Source organism: Cherax quadricarinatus, chromosome 28 (assembly GCF_038502225.1).
Source record: "Cherax quadricarinatus isolate ZL_2023a chromosome 28, ASM3850222v1, whole genome shotgun sequence".
NCBI lineage: Eukaryota > Metazoa > Arthropoda > Malacostraca > Decapoda > Parastacidae > Cherax > Cherax quadricarinatus.
In genome coordinates, this window is record NC_091319.1 from 28,090,564 (window position 1) to 28,113,869 (window position 23,306).

Below are 23,306 nucleotides of genomic sequence, written 5' to 3' on the forward strand. Positions count from 1 at the left end.
AGGGTGTGTAGAAGAGAAGGAGAATACTTCCCGGTAAAAGTAGGTCTTAGACAGGGATGTGTAATGTCACCATGGTTGTTTAATATATTTATAGATGGGGTTGTAAAAGAAGTAAATGCTAGGGTGTTCGGGAGAGGGGTGGGATTAAATTATGGGGAATCAATTTCAAAATGGGAATTGACACAGTTACTCTTTGCTGATGATACTGTGCTTATGGGAGATTCTAAAGAAAAATTGCAAAGGTTAGTGGATGAGTTTGAGAATGTGTGTAAAGGTAGAAAGTTGAAAGTAAACATAGAAAAGAGTAAGATGATGAGGGTATCAAATGATTTAGATAAAGAAAAATTGGATATCAAATTGGGAAGGAGGAGTATGGAAGAAGTGAATGTTTTCAGATACTTGGGAGTTGACGTGTCGGCGGATGGATTTATGAAGGATGAGGTTAATCATAGAATTGATGAGGGAAAAAAGGTGAGTGGTGCGTTGAGGTATATGTGGAGTCAAAAAACGTTATCTATGGAGGCAAAGAAGGGAATGTATGAAAGTATAGTAGTACCAACACTCTTATATGGATGTGAAGCTTGGGTGGTAAATGCAGCAGCGAGGAGACGGTTGGAGGCAGTGGAGATGTCCTGTCTAAGGGCAATGTGTGGTGTAAATATTATGCAGAAAATTCGGAGTGTGGAAATTAGGAGAAGGTGTGGAGTTAATAAAAGCATTAGTCAGAGGGCAGAAGAGGGGTTGTTGAGGTGGTTTGGTCATTTAGAGAGAATGGATCAAAGTAGAATGACACGGAAAGCATATAAATCTATAGGGGAAGGAAAGAGGGGTAGGGGTCGTGATCGAAAGGGTTGGAAAGAGGGGGTAAAGGAGGTTTTGTGGGCGAGGGGCTTGAACTTCCAGCAAGCGTGCATGAGCGTGTTAGATAGGAGTGAATGGAGACAAATGATACTTGGGACCTGACGATCTGTTGGAGTGTGAGCAGGGTAATATTTAGTGAAGGGATTCAGGGAAACCGGTTATTTTCATATAGTCAGACTTGAGTCCTGGAAATGGGAAGTACAATGCCTGCACTTTAAAGGAGGGGTTTGGGATATTGGCAGTTTGGAGGGATATGTTGTGTATCTTTATGTGTGTATGCTTCTAGACTGTTGTATTCTGAGCACCTCTGCAAAAGCAGTGATAATGTGCGAGTGTGGTGAAAGTGTTGAATGATGATGAAAGTATTTTCTTTTTGGGGATTTTCTTTCTTTTTTGGGTCACCCTGCCTCGGTGGGAGACGACCGACTTGTTGAAAAAAAAAAATACATATATATATATATATATATATATATATATATATATATATATATATATAATCAGTACTCATGCTTTTTTTACTTCGTTTCAACAGCCACATTTCTTTACTTGCGTCTTGGAAATTTTTATTTTCGTCTGCATTATCTCTTGAAAATACTGTCAATACTTAATATTTGTTACTGCATAAATATCTTCACGTTTTCGGTTGTAGGCATTCTTACTATCTTATCATACTTATTGCTTGTTTTATTCTTCTCTATCTTCCAAATAATTTCTCCTCCTTTACTACCTCCTGCTATTATTTAATCTCCTCCTGTACTATCTCCTCCTATTATTCCACCACTTCCAATTTCGTCTCTGAGGTAAAAGGTCACATGTGCATCTAATATAGCATTTTATTGTTGCATTAATTGCACTTGTGTCCTCTCTCCTAACATACTGTCTGTAATTCTACCAACATTATTACACCATTTTTTCTACTTCATCCTCCGCCTCCTGTGCTTCCTCCACCTCCTGTGCTTCCTCCACCTCCTGTGCTTCCTCCACCTCCTGTGCTTCCTCCACCTCCTGTGCTTCCTCCACCTCCTGTGCTTCCTCCACCTCCTGTGCTTCCTCCACCTCCTGTGCTTCCTCCACTTCCTGTGCTTCCTTCACCTCCTGTGCTTCCTCCACCTCCTGTGCTTCCTCCACCTCCTGTGCTTCCTCCACCTCCTGTGCTTCCTCCACCTCCTGTGCTTCCTCCACCTCCTGTGCTTCCTCCACCTCCTGTGCTTCCTCCACCTCCTGTGCTTCCTCCACCTCCTGTGCTTCCTCCACCTCCTGTGCTTCCTCCACCTCCTGTGCTTCCTCCACCTCCTGTGCTTCCTCCACCTCCTGTGCTTCCTCCACCTCCTGTGCTTCCTCCACCTCCTGTGCTTCCTCCACCTCCTGTACCTCCTCCACCTCCTGTACCTCCTCCACCTCCTGTACCTCCTCCACCTCCTGTACCTCCTCCACCTCCTGTACCTCCTCCACCTCCTGTACCTCCTGTGCCTCCTCCACCTCCTGTGCCTCCTCCACCTCCTGTGCCTCCTCCACCTCCTGTGCCTCCTCCACCTCCTGTGCCTCCTACATATCCTTACACCTCTCATATTTCTCATCCCTCTAATTCATCTCCTAATCTGCCTTTCTTATCCTCTTTCTACTTTCCCTCCTTCACCTCCTCTTCCACATCATCGACCATCTTTTGCACCTCCTCCACTTCAACTTTACTTCCTCTTTAACCTCCTCTTTTCACCTACATCTTATCCTCGCATACTGTCTTCTCCCCACTTATTATTCAATCATTCTCACTTACTTCCCATTCCTTCCCCTCCCTCAAACTACTGCTCCTAATTTTTTTTAACCTCCTCTTCTTTCCCACATCTACTTTGTTTCTTCACCTAATCTTTCACCACTTCCTCCACTTCATCTTCCACATTATCCTCCACCTCTCAATCAATCTCTTACCCTTCTTATCTTGCCACATTTAATCTCGGATGCATCGCAGTGTATTTTCTGTAAAAAAAAAAAAACTCAGAGATTTAGTTTTCCTACACTACTCCAAGTGTGGTTAACACAACTGGGAAGCAACTGAATATTTTTGTGAAGAAACATATAGCCATGTGGACCACGTCTGAATGTGACCACCTCTTTAACTACTGCATTTCTGTGCTTCTTTCATTGACTTCCGTTTCAAAGTTTCCGTCCTCATTACAGGTGAAGGTTCTATCAGACAAGACACACAGGCGAAGGTTCTATCAGACAAGACACACAGGCGAAGGTTCTCTCAGACAAGACACATAGGTGAAGGTTCTCTCAGACAAGACACACAGGTGAAGGTTCTATCAGACAAGACACACAGGCGAAGGTTCTCTCAGACAAGACACATAGGTGAAGGTTCTCTCAGACGAGACACACAGGTGAAGGTTCTCTCAGACAAGGCACACAGGTGAAGGTTCTCTCAGACGAGACACACAGGTGAAGGTTCTCTCAGACAAGACACACAGGTGAAGGTTTTCTCAGACAAGACACACAGGTGAAGGTTCTCTCAGACTAGACACACAGGTGAAAGTTCTCTCAGACAAGACACACAGGTGAAGGTTCTCTCAGACGAGACACACAGGTGAAGGTTCTCTCAGACGAGACACACAGGTGAAGGTTCTCTCAGACGAGACACACAGGTGAAGGTTCTCTCAGACAAGACACACAGGTGAAGGTTCTCTCAGACAAGACACACAGGTGAAGGTTCTCTCAGACAAGACACACAGGTGAAGGTTCTCTCAGAAAAGACACACAGGTGAAGGTTCTCTCAGAAAAGACACACAGGTGAAGGTTCTCTCAGACAAGACACACAGGTGAAGGTTCTCCCAGACAAGACACACAGGTGAAGGTTCTCTCAGACAAGACACACAGGTGAAGGTTCTCTCAGACAAGACACACAGGTGAAGGTTCTCTCAGAAAAGACACACAGGTGAAGGTTCTCTCAGAAAAGACACACAGGTGAAGGTTCTCTCAGAAAAGACACACAGGTGAAGGTTCTCTCAGAAAAGACACACAGGTGAAGGTTCTCTCAGACAAGACACACAGGTGAAGGTTCTCTCAGACAAGACACACAGGTGAAGGTTCTCTCAGACAAGACACACAGGTGAAGGTTCTCTCAGACAAGACACACAGGTGAAGGTTCTCTCAGACAAGACACACAGGTGAAGGTTCTCTCAGACAAGACACACAGGTGAAGGTTCTCTCAGACAAGACACACAGGTGAAGGTTCTCTCAGACAAGACACACAGGTGAACGTTCTCTCAGACAAGACTCACAGGTGAAGTTTCTCTCAGAAAAGACACACAGGTGAAGGTTCTCTCAGACAAGACTCACAGGTGAAGGTTCTCTCGGAAAAGACACACAGGTGAAGGTTCTCTCAGAAAAGACACACAGGTGAAGGTTCTCTCAGACAAGACACACAGGTGGAGGTTCTCTCAGACAAGACACACAGGTGAAGGTTCTCTCAGACAAGACACACAGGTGGAGGTTCTCTCAGACAAGACACACAGGTGAAGGTTCTCTCAGACAAGACACACAGGTGGAGGTTCTCTCAGACAAGACACACAGGTGAAGGTTCTCTCAGACAAGACACACAGGTGAACGTTCTCTCAGACAAGACTCACAGGTGAAGTTTCTCTCAGAAAAGACACACAGGTGAAGGTTCTCTCAGACAAGACTCACAGGTGAAGGTTCTCTCGGAAAAGACACACAGGTGAAGGTTCTCTCAGAAAAGACACACAGGTGAAGGTTCTCTCAGACAAGACACACAGGTGAAGGTTCTCTCAGACAAGACACACAGGTGAAGGTTCTCTCAGACAAGGCACACAGGTGAAGGTTCTCTCAGACAAGGCACACAGGTGAAGGTTCTCTCAGACAAGACACACAGGTGAAGGTTCTCTCAGACAAGACACACAGGTGGAGGTTCTCTCAGACAAGGCACACATGTGGAGCACATGCACCTCATTCGTCAAATTGTTGGTATTACATATTAAATTTAATGATGCCCCTTGTGTACAGTTGTCCCTCAAAGACCACTAGTTATGCCAATGTCACACACACACACACACACACACACACACACACACACACACACACACACACACACATCCCATCTATGATGTTGTTACACAATGTCGCTAGCCATGATGTTGTATCACACGTACATGCAACTAGCCATGATGTAACACACGCGCATGCAACTAGCCATTATATGACACACACTTGCAACTAACCATGATGTAACACACACATGCCACTAGCCATGATGTAACACATACACGTCACTAGCCATGATGTAACACATACACGTCACTAACCATGATGTAACACACACACATGCCACTAGCCATGATGTAACACTTACACGTCACTAGCCATGATGTAACACATACACGTCACTAACCATGATGTAACACATACACATGCCACTAGCCATGATGTAACACTTACACGTCACTAGCCATGATGTAACACATACACATGCCACTAGCCATGATGCAGCACACATGCCACTAGCCATGATGCAGCACACATGCCACTAGCCATGATGTAACACATACACATGCCACCAGCCATGATGTCACACGTACCACCGGTTACGTTCTAGTCACATACGCATCACTATACAAGATGTTACACACACGCATACAACCAATAATATTGTTTTCTCTCGCATGCTACGAGTTGGTTGTCATCATTCGCATACCACCGGTTATGTTGTCACTCACACCACCGGTTATGTTGTCACTCACACACCACCGGTTATGTTGTCACTCACACCACCGGTTATGTTGTCACTCACACACCACCGGTTATGTTGTCACTCACACACCACCGGTTATGTTGTCACTCACACCACCGGTTATGTTGTCACTCACACCACCGGTTATGTTGTCACTCACACACCACCGGTTATGTTGTCACTCACACCACCGGTTATGTTGTCACTCACACACCACCGGTTATGTTGTCACTCACACACCACCGGTTATGTTGTCACTCACACACCACCGGTTATGTTGTCACTCACACACCACCGGTTATGTTGTCACTCACACACCACCGGTTATGTTGTCACTCACACACCACCGGTTATGTTGTCACTCACACACCACCGGTTATGTTGTCACTCACACACCACCGGTTATGTTGTCACTCACACACCACCGGTTATGTTGTCACTCACACACCACCGGTTATGTTGTCACTCACACACCACCGGTTATGTTGTCACTCACACACCACCGGTTATGTTGTCACTCACACACCACCGGTTATGTTGTCACTCACACACCACCGGTTATGTTGTCACTCACACACCACCAGTTATGTTGTCACTCACACACCACCAGTTATGTTGTCACTCACACACCACCGGTTATGTTGTCACTCACACACCACCGGTTATGTTGTCACTCACACACCACCGGTTATGTTGTCACACACATCACCGGTTATGTTGTCACTCACACACCACCAGTTATGTTGTCACTCACACACCACCGGTTATGTTGTCACTCACACACCACCGGTTATGTTGTCACTCACACACCACCAGTTATGTTGTCACTCACACACCACCAGTTATGTTGTCACACACCACCGGTTATGTTGTCACGCACCACCGGTTATGTTGTCACGCACCACTGGTTATGTTGTCACTCACACTCCACCAGTTATGTTGTCGCTCACACTCCATCGGTTATGTTGTCACTCACACATCATCGGTTATGTTGTCACACACATCACCGGTTATGTTGTCACTCACACACCACCAGTTATGTTGTCACTCACACACCACCGGTTATGTTGTCACTCACACACCACCGGTTATGTTGTCACTCACACACCACCGGTTATGTTGTCACTCACACACCACCGGTTATGTTGTCACTCACACACCACCAGTTATGTTGTCACTCACACACCACCGGTTATGTTGTCACTCACACACCACCGGTTATGTTGTCACTCACACACCACCGGTTATGTTGTCACTCACACACCACCGGTTATGTTGTCACTCACACACCACCGGTTATGTTGTCACTCACACACCACCAGTTATGTTGTCACTCACACACCACCAGTTATGTTGTCACTCACACACCACCGGTTATGTTGTCACTCACACACCACCGGTTATGTTGTCACTCACACACCACCAGTTATGTTGTCACTCACACACCACCAGTTATATTGTCACACACCACCGGTTATGTTGTCACGCACCACCGGTTATGTTGTCACGCACCACTGGTTATGTTGTCACTCACACTCCACCAGTTATGTTGTCGCTCACACTCCATCGGTTATGTTGTCACTCACACATCATCGGTTATGTTGTCACACACACCACCGGTTATGTTGTCACGCACCACCGGTTATGTTGTCACGCACCACTGGTTATGTTGTCACTCACACTCCACCAGTTATGTTGTCGCTCACACTCCATCGGTTATGTTGTCACTCACACATCACCGGTTATGCTGTCACTCACAAACCACCGGTTATGTTGTCACACACCACCGGTTATGCTGTCACTCACACATCACCGGTTATGTTGTCACTCACACACCACCGGTTATGTTGTCACTCACACATCACCGGTTATGCTGTCACTCACACATCACCGGTTATGTTGTCACTCACACACCACCAGTTATGTTGTCACTCACACATCGCCGGTTATGCTGTCACTCTCACATCACCGGTTATGCTGTCACTCTCACATCACCGGTTATGTTGTCACTCACACATCGCCGGTTATGCTGTCACTCTCACATCACCGGTTATGCTGTCACTCACACACCACCTGTTATGTTGTCACTCACACATCACCGGTTATGTTGTCACTCACACACCACCTGTTATGTTGTCACTCACACACCACCTGTTATGCTGTCACTCACACACCACCTGTTATGTTGTCACTCACACACCACCTGTTATGTTGTCACTCACACACCACCTGTTATGCTGTCACTCACACACCACCTGTTATGTTGTCACTCACACATCACCGGTTATGCTGTCACTCACACACCACCTGTTATGTTGTCACTCACACATCACCGGTTATGTTGTCACTCACACATCACCGGTTATGCTGTCACTCACACATCACCGGTTATGCTGTCACTCTCACATCACCGGTTATGTTGTCACTCACACACCACCTGTTATGTTGTCACTCACACATCACCGGTTATGCTGTCACTCACACATCACCGGTTATGCTGTCACTCACACACCACCGGTTATGCTCTCACTCACCAGTTATATAATTTTCACATACCACCAGCTATATAATTGTGACATACCACCAGTTGTATAGTTGTCACTCAACACCAATTGTTTACTTGGCACTCACATAAAATGTATACTGTCGACATCTTGTCTTATTATTTCTCCCATCAGGGAGAAGTTTTTGATGCTGGTTAAATGCTCTTGATCTAAGGAAGAGGAGCCACCCTTTCCATGGATCAAACCTCCAATTCCCCATGGGCTACATTACACTGTCATCTTCATTCTCCTCTCGGCGTCATTATCATCATCTTTCACTGCGCTACGTCCTTCCTTCTTCATTTGCATCATGTTCACCCCTCACTGTGTCATCTTTAACCTCTGCATCATCTTAACCCTCTCTATGTCATCTTCTTCACCCTCTCTCTATGTCATCTCCTTCACCCTCTCTCTATGTCATCTCCTTCACCCTCTCTCTATGGCATCTCCTTCACCCTCTCTCTATGGCATCTCCTTCACCCTCTCTCTATGGCATCTCCTTCACCCTCTCTCTATGGCATCTCCTTCACCCTCTCTCTATGTCATCTCCTTCACCCTCTCTCTATGTCATCTCCTTCACCCTCTCTCTATGGCATCTCCTTCACCCTCTCTCTATGGCATCTCCTTCACCCTCTCTCTATGGCATCTCCTTCACCTTCTCTCTATGGCATATCCTTCACCTTCTCTCTATGGCATCTCCTTCACCTTCTTTCTATGGCATCTCCTTCACCTTCTCTCTATGGCATCTCCTTCACCCTCTCTCTATGGCATCTCCTTCACCTTCTCTCTATGGCATCTCCTTCACCCTCTCTCTATGGCATCTCCTTCACCCTCTCTCTATGGCATCTCCTTCACCCTCTCTCTATGGCATCTCCTTCACCTTCTCTCTATGGCATCTCCTTCACCTTCTCTCTATGGCATCTCCTTCACCTTCTCTCTATGGCATCTCCTTCACCTTCTCTCTATGGCATCTCCTTCACCCTCTCTCTATGGCATCTCCTTCACCCTCTCTCTATGGCATCTCCTTCACCCTCTCTCTATGTCATATCCTTCACCCTCTCTCTATGGCATCTCCTTCACCTTCTCTCTATGTCATCTCCTTCACCTTCTCTCTATGTCATCTCATTCACCTTCCCTCTATGGCATCTCCTTCACCCTTTCTCTATGTCATCTCCTTCACCCTCTCTCTATGTCATCTCCTTCACCCTCTATGTCATCTCCTTCACCCTCTCTCTATGTCATCTCCTTCACCCTCTATGTCATCTCCTTCACCCTCTCTCTATGTTATCTCCTTCACCCTCTATGTCATCTCCTTCACCCTCTCTCTATGTTATCTCCTTCACCCTCTATGTCATCTCCTTCACCCTCTCTCTATGTTATCTCCTTCACCCTCTCTCTATGTCATCTCCTTCACCCTCTCTCTATGTTATCTCCTTCACCCTCTATGTCATCTCCTTCACCCTCTCTCTATGTTATCTCCTTCACCCTCTATGTCATCTCCTTCACCCTCTATGTTATCTCCTTCACACTCTCTCTATGTTATCTCCTTCACCCTCTCTCTATGTTATCTCCTTCACCCTCTCTCTATGTTATCTCCTTCACCCTCTATGTCATCTCCTTCACCCTCTCTCTATGTCATCTCCTTCACCCTCTATGTCATCTCCTTCACCCTCTCTCTATGTCATCTCCTTCACCCTCTATGTCATCTCCTTCACCCTCTCTCTATGTTATCTCCTTCACCCTCTATGTCATCTCCTTCACCCTCTCTCTATGTTATCTCCTTCACCCTCTCTCTATGTTATCTCCTTCACCCTCTATGTCATCTCCTTCACCCTCTCTCTATGTTATCTCCTTCACCCTCTCTCTATGTTATCTCCTTCACCCTCTATGTCATCTCCTTCACCCTCTCTCTATGTCATCTCCTTCACCCTCTATGTCATCTCCTTCACCCTCTCTCTATGTCATCTCCTTCACCCTCTATGTCATCTCCTTCACCCTCTATGTCATCTCCTTCACCCTCTCTCTATGTTATCTTCTTCACCCTCTCTCTATGTTATCTTCTTCACCCTCTTTCTCTGTCATCTCCTTCACCCTCTCTCTATGTTATCTTCTTCACCCTCTCTCTATGTTATCTTCTTCACCCTCTTTCTCTGTCATCTCCTTCACCCTCTCTCTATGTCATCTCCTTCACCCTCTCTCTATGTTATCTCCTTCACCCTCTCTCTATGTTATCTCCTTCACCCTCTCTCTATGGCATCTCCTTCACCCTCTCTCTATGTTATCTTCTTCACCCTCTCTCTATGTTATCTTCTTCACCCTCTTTCTCTGTCATCTCCTTCACCCTCTGTCATCTCCTTCACCCTCTCTCTATATTATCTTCTTCACCCTCTCTCTATGTTATCTTCTTCACCCTCTCTCTATGTTATCTTCTTCACCCACTCTCTATGTCATCTCCTTCACCCTCTCTCTATGTCATCTCCTTCACCCTCTATGTTATCTTCTTCACCCACTCTCTATGTCATCTCCTTCACCCTCTCTCTATGTCATCTCCTTCACCCTCTATGTTATCTTCTTCACCCTCTTTCTATGTTATCTTCTTCACCCACTCTCTATGTCATCTCCTTCACCCACTCTCTATGGCATCTCCTTCACCCTCTCTCTATGTCATCTAGTTTCTCTCTCATTCTCCTACAAAGCTTTAAACATTACGAGCATTTAGGTCAGTGCCTTGATGCTGTTGAAGAGTTCTTCCTGCAAATAATAGAATTTATCCTTCCCTTTCTCGGATCAAATCAGAAGGCTACGTATGACTCTTGGCTTAATTGGTGCTACATCAGTATTGTGAGGGAAAAGCCCTTAAAAAAAGGGGGGGTCTGATTTGCTTTAATTTCTACTCCTGGTAGAATTAACCCTACCTGGTGTGGGTTAAAGTTTGGAGAATCACTTCCCTTCCACTCTTCTCCTGATCAGGTAAGGTGATCTACCATATTTCTGTCCATTGTTACTGATTTATCTGATTACCAGTAATGATGTTAAAGTAGAATACCACCCTTTGTCTTTCTTCAATGTTATTCTTATTAACTCTTAGGTAACAAGTGTTGTTTTTTTATCATCTGTGCTGCTGGCCTGGTCAGCCATGGTAGACGCTAGTTACTGGAGCAAGATCCCTGTCAGCGGGACATATTGGGACATAACGACTCCTCATGTCTTCGAAATATGAAGTGTGGTACTGTGACCAAGTATTGACAGGACGGACGAACATCGGACGAACACCGCCACCCAGGATAACCAACAACTTTTCTTCTGAAAACATCACAGAAAACCATCCTGGGCATAAGACACTCCTGTCTCAACATCATCCTCAAACCACAGCGGCCAATTTTATTTTACAGAATTTTAATTAAAATTCTTAGAAAATTATCTTAGTTATTATTCCTCAAGTTATTCATGATTTATTTTTCCATTCTTTTGTTCAAGCGGAAGGCGTTCCTTTGACAAGTATAATAATAATAATGGTAAGTCATAATAAACAATAATAATAATGACTAATTAATATAATATTTGATTGCTTGTTCCCCATAAAAACTTTTCTTGCCAAATAATTTTTTTATACTTCCTCAGATTTCGATAAGATAATCTGTATTTTTGTTTTCTATTTCCACTATTTCATTTTTGTTAATCAACTACAATCATATTCCTTCATTCTATGTTAGTGACAATCGTCTAAGTTTATTATTCAGCAAAATACGGTTCATTCTTTTGATTTTAATTATTCCTCAAAGATTTCTTCTTTTGCCAAAGCCTTTTTTTCCATTCAATTTTATTTCATTCATCAAAGGTCTTTTCATTCCTCTTATTTTTTTTTCGTTTATCAAAGCTTTTTCTCGTTCTTCATTTTTTTACGTTGATCAAAATTACTTGTTCATCGAAGATTTAGTTTCACATATAAAATATTTTTCTCGTTCCTCTTAAGCCTTTTTTTTTTTTTAATTTGTCAGTTTATTTTTATTTATCAGTTAATCTTTAATCCATCAGTGTTTTCCTATGTCCAAGCTTTTTCATTACTTAAAGATTTTTGTCATTCCTTGAGAATTTCACTTCATAAAAAATTTTTATTCATGAAAGTATTTCTTCCTCAACTTTATTATACATCACAGTTTTATTTATTCCAAGTTTATTTCCATGCTAAGCTTTTTTTTAACATTCAACAGAGCTATCTTAAACAGCTCTTTTTTTTACGTGCATTGAAGCTCTTGCATTTATAAAAACTTTTTTCAGTCATCCAAAAATTGTCTTCATCAAATTTTCTTTATTAACGTTTTATCATTCGTCAAATCTTCCTTCAACCATAAAAATTCTTCCTGTGATTCTCTTACTGAATCACTGAATATTCTCATCGTCTCCTAAATGTTCTTATTAAACAAAAACTGAAACATTTACCACAACTTGCAATCATAACATTCACTGAACTTTTTTAGCTTACCCTTTAAAAGGGAAATTCTGGTGAAAAATATAGAAACTTACATTTTACATTCAACTACAGGTCGTTTTTTGACTAAAATATATTTTTCTTATTGAATAAGAGCAGGCATATATTTATTAGTTCGTGAGAGGGACGAGTCCCAGTTTAAAAATATAGTTAAAGGATATAGCATATCGGATGAGAGAGCGATATTCTTACAGATTCCTAAGGATGCTTAGTACAGAAAAACTGAGGAATTCCACAAAGTCAATGCCAGGATAGCTCATTCAGAATGTTAGCTACAAACACATTGTACTGAAGGGATGGATCAATGATACATTATACAAAATAGTAAACAGTCTTAGGAATTCTAAAAGAGAGAGGGGAAGAAAAACTCTTCAAATGGAATGTTCTTAAGTTTTGTTGAAGAGTTTGGGGTCTGAGAAAGACCTGACTAGTACGGGCCAGTGGGCCTGCGGCAGTGCTCCTCCATTACTTTATTCATGTGAAAGGATACCCAAGTCACGATGAAAATATTAGTTTGCATCATATATAGTAACAGGATACCTCGTATAGGATGATGGCGAAGGAGTACACGTCCCCCTTCTGCGTGCCTGCTGGAGGTGCTGAAGTGTCACGCAGCAGCTCTGGCGCCCGGTACAACAATTCTTAGGTAGAAGGAAACAATGATGAATAGGTAACTGAATAAAGGAGACAGTATAGTTTATTCTCTGAAATAATTCTCAAATAAAGAATATATGTTTTGCCGAATAGGTAAAACTCGCGATTTTATGTTAAACAGCAACTCTCTTCTTGCCGAACAAGACAATCGAGAATTTGTGTACGCAATGATTTCGCGAAAATCATTCTGAACCTAACGAAAAAAATACATTTCTTTGTGTTTGTTTATTATTAAATTATTGTAAACATATCTAAAATACATTTAGTTGGATTAGGCTAAGTTAAATTGCCCTTATTATAATAAGGTAAGTTTTCTAAGGTTCTTTTGATACAAAATTAATATAAATGAAAAAATATATATTTAAACGTACAAGAGAAAATTTTAGAAAGAACTTAATTTTAAATGGGTTCTTCCTAATTGATCAGATTTACCTATTTGGCACGACTATATATATATATATATATATATATATATATATATATATATATATATATATATATATATATATATATATATATATATATATATATATATATAAGATCACAGTAAACAGGCGATTTCAGAATATGCAAAACAACCACTCTGAAATAATAGAGAAATTCCAAGCGCTTTCGTGACTACTCACATTGTCAAGGAACAATAAAAATAATGTATGTTGTAGTAGGTTTGCCGGTACTTGCGGCCCGGGTCTTCTCCAGATGGCAACCCGGCGGTGGCCTCCCGTGCAGGGGGTGTCGTTCATCGTCCTCTTTCTTCTGTATTTTTTCTTGGGACCCTCCGGTTGGAGGGTGACTTCTTCTTCTGTCTTGCGGTGACTCCCCAAGTGGGAAGTGTCTTCTCGTTTAGCATCTTCAGCAACGGTGATTGATCATTGACCAATAAAAGTAATGCATTAGAGGAAGGCAAGTAAACTGCCTAGGCCACACCTCACCATGACATCCTACAACAAAGCAACACCTGACGCACGACTCAGAAAGTTGTATCAAGCAAGTAGATGGTCGACAGGAATATAATTGAATCTTGTTTCACAAAAAGCAGTTTTGACAATAATATATTTCCTTTGGTTTATATAAATTAGATCCATTTATAATTAACAGAATTTGGGAAAAATTTAATAATACATTGGAAGAATAATAAATTTTAAAATTCTTAATTATTGGGTAGAATAGTTTGTTCATGGGTTGTGTGAAGGACCTGTCTAGTTGGGCCAGCGGGCACTGCAGTGTTCTCTTTCCTATGAGTCGCGCGCCAGGTGTTGCTTTGTTGTGGGTTGTGATGGTGAGGTGTGGTCTAGACAGTTTATATGCCTTCCTCTGATGCATTACTTTCATCGTTCCTTGATAATGTGAGTAGTCACGAAAGCTCTTGGAATTTCTGTATTCTCTCACAGTGGTTGTTTTTCAAATATATATATATATATATATATATATATATATATATATATATATATATATATATATATATATACATCTGTCGTTCCGAATAGGCAGAACTTGCGACCTTGGCTTAAATAGCAACGCTCATCTTGCCATATAGGACAAGTAAAAATTTGTGTATACAATAATTTCGCCAAAATCATTCTGAACCTAACGAAAAAAATATATTTCATTGTGATTGTTTAGTATTAAATTATTGTAAACAAATCTAAAATATATTTAGTTTGGTAAGGCTAAAATAAATTGTTCTTGTTGTAATAAGGTTAGGTAAGTTTTCTAAGATTCTTTTGGTGCAAAATTATAAATTTTTACATCAACATTAATGAAAAAATATATCTTTAAACGTATAAGAGAAAATTTTAGAAAGGACTTAATTTTAATTGAGTTCTTGCTAATTGACCAGTTTTACATATTCGGCACGACATATATATATATATATAATATATATATATAATATATGATATATATATAATATATATATATAATATATATATATATATATATATATATATATATATATAAATATATATATATATATATATATATATATATATATATATATATATATATATATATATATATATATATAATCAGTTTAAATTTAATTTCGCTTAAAATCAATGATATATATATATATATTTGTTATCGTTATGCTCAGATTAAATTTTGCAGAGTTATAACTAAAACAATTTTTCTCTGCTTGTTGATATATTCAGCTTAATCAGCATGACTCGGAGCATTTAAGTTGATTCATTACATAGAGTTTGCTACACATTTCTAAATTAGATCAGGTTAGTTTAGGTTTGGATGTTCTCTATCCATAAAAAAAATTGTTTTCATGGGAAAAACTATAAATAAAAGATGAGCGCAGCTTGGGCGATTCAATCATAATTCATATGTTCATAATACCTTCATAAGTTACCCATTTGACTGCTCTACAACAATTACATTATGTCTGTGGTTAAGGAGATGGGCTGCGATTTATCAGTATGTATTTTTCATTACAAATGTTGCGCCATTTTAATTTTGCACCTTAGAGACCTCTCCTTACCTTGCTTCCATGAACGTAATTCGTTTTTACATAATTGTATTAAATATATTTGAATTCAGTACTTACCACTGCATTTTCTGTGGGTTTCTCCGGCTTCGGAAACTGAAGTGCTTTCGGAGCCAGATTTGAGCTCATGAAGGCCAAAATCGGTGATTTTAACAACCCAACGGGAGTCAACAAGGCAGTTGGAAGATTTAAGATTACCGTGAGACTTGACCGCAGAATCGTGGAGGTACACCATGCCCTGTTGGCGAGAACGAAGCTACTTAGGGAAGAGTGATGAAAACACCGTAGACATATGAGATCAAAGTAATAACAGAAGGGGAAGGAGGCACTAAGATTTTACCGAAAATTTGTTACTTACGGTTGACATGAGATTCCAACCAAGGCAGGGTTGCCCGAAAATGAAAAACTTTCACTATCATTTACTCCATCACTGTCTTGCGAGAAGGGTGCTTTACACTACAGTTTTTAAACTGCAACATTAACACCCCTCCTTCAGAGTGCAGGCACTGTACTTCCCATCTCCAGGACTCAAGTCCGGCCTGCCGGTTTCCCTGAATCCCTTCATAAATGTTACTTTGCTCACACTCCAACAGCGCGTCAAGTATTAAAAACCATTTGTCTCCATTCACTCCTATGAAACACGCTCACGCATGTCCGCTGGAAGTCCAAGCCCCTCGCACACAAAATCTCCTTTACCCCCTCCCTCCAACCATTCCTAGGCCGACCCCTACCCCGCCTTCCTTCCACTACAGACTGATACACTCTTGAAGTCATTCTGTTTCGCTTATTTCTCTCTACATGTCCGAAACACCTCAACAACCCTTCCTCAGCCCTCTGGACAACAGTTTTGGCAATCCTGCACCTCCTCCTAATTTCCAAACTACGAATTCTCTGCATTATATTCACACCACACATTGCCCTCAGACATGACATCTCCACTGCCTCCAGCCTTCTCCTCACTGCAACATTCATCACCCATGCTTCACACCCATATAAGAGCGTTGGTAAAACTATACTCTCATATATTCCCCTCTTTGCCTCCAAGGACAAAGTTCTTTGTCTCCACAGACTCCTAAGTGCATCGCTCACCCTTTTCCCCTCATCAGTTCTATGATTCACCTCATCTTTCATAGACCCATCCACTGACACGTCCACTCCCAAATATCTGAATACATTCACCTCCTCCATACTCTCTCCCTCCAATCTGATATCCAATCGTTCATTACCTAATCTTTTTATCCTCATAACCTTACTCTTTCCTGTATTCACTTTTAATTTTCTTCTTTTACATACCCTACCAAATTCATCCACCAACCTCTGCAACTTCTCTTCAGAATCTCACAAGAGCACAGTCATCAGCAAAGAGCAACTGTGACAACTCCCACTTTATGTGTGATTCTTTATCTTTTAACTCCACGCCTCTTGCCAAGACCCTCGCATTTACTTCTCTTACAACCCCATCTATAAATATATTAAACAACCACGGTGACATCACACATCCTTGTCTAAGGCCTACTTTTACTGGGAAATTATCTCCCTCTTTCCTACATACTCTAACTTGAGCCTCACTGTCCTCGTAAAAATTCTTCACTGCTTTCAGTAACCTACCTCCTCTACCATACACCTGCAACATCTGCCACATTGCCCCCCTATCCACCCTGTCATACGCCTTTTCCAAATCCATAAATGCCACAAAAACCTCTTACATGTTTCACTGTAAACACCTGGTCCACACACCCCCTACCTTTCCTAAAGCCTTGTTCATCTGCTATCCTATTCTCCGTCTTACTTTTAATTCTTTCAATAATAACTACCATACACTTTACCAGGTGTACTCAACAGACTTATCCCCCTATAATTTTTGCACTCTCTTTTGTCCACTTTGCCTTTATACAAAAGAACTATGCATGCTCTCTGCAAATCTCTAGGTACCTTACCTTTTTCCATACATTCATTAAATAATAGCACCAACCACTCCAAAACTATATCCCCACCTGCTTTTAACATTTCTATCTTTATCCCATCAATCCCAGCTGCCTTACCCCATTTCATTTTACCTACTGCCTCACGAACTTCCCCACACTCACAACTGGCTCTTCCTCACTCCTAGAAGATGTTATTCCTCCTTGCCCTATACGTGAAATCACAGCTTCCCTATCTTCATCAACATTTAACAATTCCTCAAAATATTCCCTCTATCTTCCCAATACCTCTAACTCTCCATTTAATAACTCTCCTCTCCTATTTTTAACTGACATATCCATTTGTTCTCTAGGCTTCCTTAACTTGTTAATCTCACTCCAAAACTTTTTCTTATTTTCAACAAAATTTGTTGATAACATCTCACCCACTCTCTCATTTGCTCTCTTTTTACATTGCTTCACCACTCTCTTAACCTCTCTCTTTTTCTCCATATACTCTTCCCTCCTGAAGACATGACAAATACATAAGTAATTTTTAATTATCCGTCAAAATAAAGGATTGAGTGTTTAAGAAAAACTGTAGCAGGGACTGTAAAGAAGGTTGTTTTGGTAAGAGAGGGATGGACCTAAAAGTCAGAAATGATGACAACAAAATAAATATCTTAAATATGCAAAGAATAATTGTATTTCTGAATGAAAATGAGTTGGAGACGAAATTTCAGATGACTCAATTTTCCCTTGTGTTAGAGGCCATAACAAATTACAAATTACAAATAGATTTATTTATCCTTATTCTGTACAGATGCCGTCTTGTTGATTCAGCGTATTTTATAAACAAGATTCATGACATAATTCTAAGAAAATTTGCTTCTCTTCCCTATTTCACCAACAAAACTGGGAATTTTGTCATGAATGATTTACAAAAGCCTGTTTCCAAGACTCATCGTGAGAGTAAGAAGAAAAAATATTACAGTTTAGTTGCGACAACTCTAATCGGGTGTATGAAGCTGCGAACCTTTCTTAATACCGTCTCTACCATTGTGACTTTTATAAGGAGATCTCAGATTCGTCAAACTGTACTAGATAGTGTTAGCAGCAGCCACTGACAGTAATCTTAGCGTGCAAGTCTTCACGGAGACCTCTCCTGGCACATGACTCAGAGTATACTTCTTGTTAATATCTACTAACAGTGACAATCGATTTTTTTTAAGTAAGCAGTTCGAACATTTTTCATAATGCATGAAACATTCATTGTAAACAAAAAATATTTTAGTGTGTGTGTGTGTGTGTGTGTGTACTCACCTATTTGTGGTTGCAGGGGTCGAGTCACAGCTCCTGGCCCAGCTGGCAGATGTGGAAAATTTTATAGGGGTGATTACTTGTACATACCTCAACATTACATGCATACGAGTAATCTCCTTGGGAGACAACAACTATATTGTTTACCGTAGTCACCCGTGTAGACATGTGAGAAAACTTAACCACCTCTGGTCACACTGTGTGTGTGTGTGTGTGTGTGTGTGTGTGTGTGTGTGTGTGTGTGTGTGTACTCACCTATTTGTACTCACCTATTTGTGGTTGCAGGGGTCGAGTCACAGCTCCTGGCCCCGCCTCTTCGCTGATTGCTACTAGGTCCTCTCTCTCCCTGCCCCATGAGCTCTATCATACCTCGCCTTAAAACTATGTATGGTTCCTGCCTCCACCACATCACTTTCTAGGCTATTCCATGGCCTGACTACTCTATGACTGAAGAAATACTTCCTAACATCCCTTTGATTCATCTGAGTCTTCAACTTCCAATTGTGACCTTTTGTGTCTGTGTCCCATCTCTTGAACATCCCGTCTTTGTCCACCTCGTCTATTCCGCGCAGTATTTTATATGTCGTTATCATGTCTCCCCTGACCCTCCTGGCCTCCAGTGTCGTCTGGCCGATTTCCCTCAACCTTTCTTCATAGGACAATCCCCGTAGCTCTGGGACTAGTCTTGTTGCAAACCTTTGCACTTTCTCTAATTTCTTGACGTGCTTGACTAGGTGTGGATTCCAAACTGGTGCTGCATACTCCAGTATGGGCCTGACGTAGATGGTGTACAGAGTCTTAAACGAATCCTTACTGAGGTATCGGAACGCTATCCGTAGGTTTGCCAGGCGCCCGTATGCTGCAGCAGTTATCTGATTGATGTGCGCCTCAGGAGATATGCTCGGTGTTATACTCACCCCCAGATCTTTTTCCTTGAGTGAGGTTTGCAGTCTTTGGCCATCTAAACTATATTGTGTCTGCGGTCTTCTTTGCCCTTCCCCAATCTTCATGACTTTGCATTTGGCAGGGTTAAATTCAAGGAGCCAGTTGCTGGACCAGGCTTGTAGCCTGTCCAGATCTCTTTGTAGTCCTGCCTGATCCTCGTCCGATTCGATTCTTCTCATTAACTTCACATCGTCTGCAAACAAGGACACTTCTGAGTCTATCCCTTCCGTTATGTCGTTCACGTATACCAAAAACAGCACAGGTCCTAGGACTGACCCCTGTGGAACCCCGCTTGTCACAGGCGCCCACTCTGACACCTCGTCGCGTATCATGACTCGTTGTTGCCTCCCTGTCAGGTATTCTCTGATCCATTGGAGTGCCTTTCCTGTTATGTGTGCCTGATCCTCTAGCTTTTGCAGCAACCTCTTGTGAGGAACTGTGTCGAAGGCCTTCTTGCAGTCCAAAAATATGCAGTCGATCCACCCCTCTCTCTCTCTTGTCTTACTTCTGTCACCTTGTCATAAAACTCTAGTAGGTTTGTGACACAGAATTTTCCTTCCCTGAAACCGTGCTGGTTGTCAATTATACACTTGTTTCTTTCCAGGTGCCCCACCACTCTCCTCCTGATGATCTTCTCCATGACCTTGCATACTATACACGTTAGTGATACAGGTCTGTAGTTTAGTGCCTCATGTCTGTCTCCCTTTTTAAAAATTGGGACTACATTTGCCATTTTCCATACCTCAGGGAGTTGCCCAGTTTCAAATGATGTGTTGAAGATCTTTGTTAATGGCTCACACAATATCTCTGCTCCCTCTTTAAGGACCCATGGAGAGATGTTGTCTGGTCCCACCGCCTTTGAGGTGTCAAGTTCGCATAGCAGCTTCTTCACCTCCTCCTTGGTTATATGTACCTCATCCAGCACTTGCTGGTGTGCCCCCCTGTTCTGATTTCTTGGAGTCCTACTGGTTTCCACTGTAAATACCTCTTTAAATCTTGTGTTGAGCTCCTGACATACCTCTCGGTCGTTTCTTGTGAATTCCCCATCACCCTTCCTCAGTCTGATTACCTGGTCCTTTACTGTTGTTTTCCTCCTGATGTGGCTGTACAACAGTTTCGGGTCAGTCTTTACTTTTGATGCTATGTCATTTTCATATTGTCTCTGAGCCTCCCTTCTTATCTGTGCATATTCGTTTCTGGCTCTTCGGCTGATTTCTTTATTTTCCTGAGTTCTCTGTCTTCTGTACCTTTTCCATTCTCTAGTACACCTAGTTTTTGCCTCCCTACACCTTTGGGTGAACCAAGGACTCGTTCTGTTCTTCCCATTATTTCTGTGTGTGTGTGTGTGTGTGTGTGTGTGTGTGTGTGTGTGTGTGTGTGTGTGTGTGTGTGTGTGTGTGTGTGTGTGTGCATCTGTTATTATGCATCTTCTAAGTGAGGATAAAGTACTTATTGCGGTTGCAAAGTTTTCATTTTTTCTTCTGCTTAAGTTGCCACGTAGTATGAGCAAATTTGTAAATTTACAAGTATAATTATAAAAGGTAAAAAAAAAAAAAATTGGTTTTTATGTGATAACTGGTCTAAGTAAAATTTGCACTGTTATAAATTAAATTAAATAATCATGCTGAGCTCTAAACCCATGTGGGTCATTTAGCGCAAAACGTGTTGAAGGCTTAATCCACCGTCTGCTAAGCGTGAAACAGACATGCAGTGTTCTACTGAGAGTTCTAGTTTGTCAGTTTTAGTGAACAATTTGGGGTTGTGGATTCCGGCAATAAATGAAAAGCATTTCTTCCGATCGGCTTGAAACTTTCAATGATGGTAAATCTTTCTTAAAGGACTATTAAGATTGTTTTCTGAACTATATAAGTGCCAATTTACAAATTTTGTTTTAACATACAAGCTGCGCATAACTCGTAACTGTGGCAACACCTCTGTGGCAAATATTTTGAAATTTTAATTAAATTTTATTTTCCTTTTAAGATTTTAGAGCATTAACGTTTTATAGAAATACGAAAAGAAAACTGAATGAAATGAAAAAAAAAAAAATTCAGTGTGTAGAAATTTGACAAACCTTAAGTTTTAGTGGAGATAATGCTCATAAATCTTTAAAAGTTTACACTGGGTTTCTAATACATATTTATCCTTTGTTGTTGTATCTGACGTGTTCCATGGATAGATGCATGACGTTACTGCATAAACACTTTCACAGTGTTTAGGTTGAGTTCCAGCTCCAGGGACCCTTGACGTTTCGATTTCAGGTACTGGACTTATTGGTAGACATGCAGTATTTCTCCTAGGTCTGAAGGGAGAGTTGAGCTGCAGCTCCCGGGTCTCCTGAGGGTTTCGAAGCACAGTCAATAGGTACTTTGCACGAGTCCAGATACAGAGGGCTGGGGGTTATGTGATACATGGGGGAAGCTTCTCTTACATCACCCTGTGACTTAAACCTCATCTAGTTCAACTGATTTTGATTCACTTGTTTGATCATTTGTGCTGCAACAATTTTCTAGAGACATTATTTATACTGATTACCAAGTAGAATCTTCAGTCCAGTCATGTGGTTTGTTTCGTGCATTATATCATAAGCATTAAATAATGTACCTAATGAAGTCGCTGAGGATCATAACTAATAATAGTGACGCTGCTAAAATTAGCTGCTGTGTTGACGTACCTGAACAATGTCACCTATCAAAGACGCGATGAACATCTTGTCCAGTTTCACGTCCTCATTTTCCAAGATGTCCTGGGGGAAGATGGGGGATAAAGAAAATGATTAAACAAATATTACATTATTGATGCAAACAAGTAAATGAGTTTATAATTAATAAATTTAAGATCTAAACAAATTTAGACTTTTCTTACCCATAGGACATTTCATTCAGTTTTAGCCACTCACATACTTTCAACATCTGGGCAACAGAACGTTCCTTGTCCACTTTTGCATTTTATCTGTCTGACCAAGAAAAATCACTAGTTTCTGTAATCACCATCTCTCTATCCCCCCCCTCCTCGTACAATGTACTCCCCTACCACTCATATTTGTATCTGCTACCCCCCCCTCCTATTTATATTACCATAACTCAGCCATGTATACACCCACTACCCACTAATGTATACTAAACAACACAACAATGTATACATCCACTACCCAGGACCAATATGAAGTGATATAACTAAAATTAGGCTTAAATAAATAACGTTCATTATTATAATTGCAAAACTAAATGCATGTACACCATTTTAAATGAAATAATGCATTAATAAATATTTTAAAGAAAATTTTAACAAATTAAATTTTAAATGTAGTTTGGCCTAAATGATCAGTTCTGCTCATTATATATATATATATATATAT

General features: G+C 41.3%; 1 protein-coding gene across 2 annotated transcripts in view; it reads right to left on the minus strand.

The window, feature by feature from the left end:
- Window positions 1-22,694, minus strand: part of LOC128693164 (guanylate cyclase 32E-like) — a gene marked incomplete at its 5' end in the record, with an annotated part of 162,251 nt that extends 139,557 nt beyond the window's left edge. For both annotated transcript variants that reach the window (XM_070089504.1, XM_070089503.1), the window contains 3 exon segments: window positions 13,175-13,275; window positions 15,843-16,020; window positions 22,623-22,694. In XM_070089504.1, the coding sequence (XP_069945605.1) occupies window positions 13,175-13,275; window positions 15,843-16,020; window positions 22,623-22,694 (351 nt within the window).
- Between the last annotated feature and the right edge of the window lie 612 nt (window positions 22,695-23,306).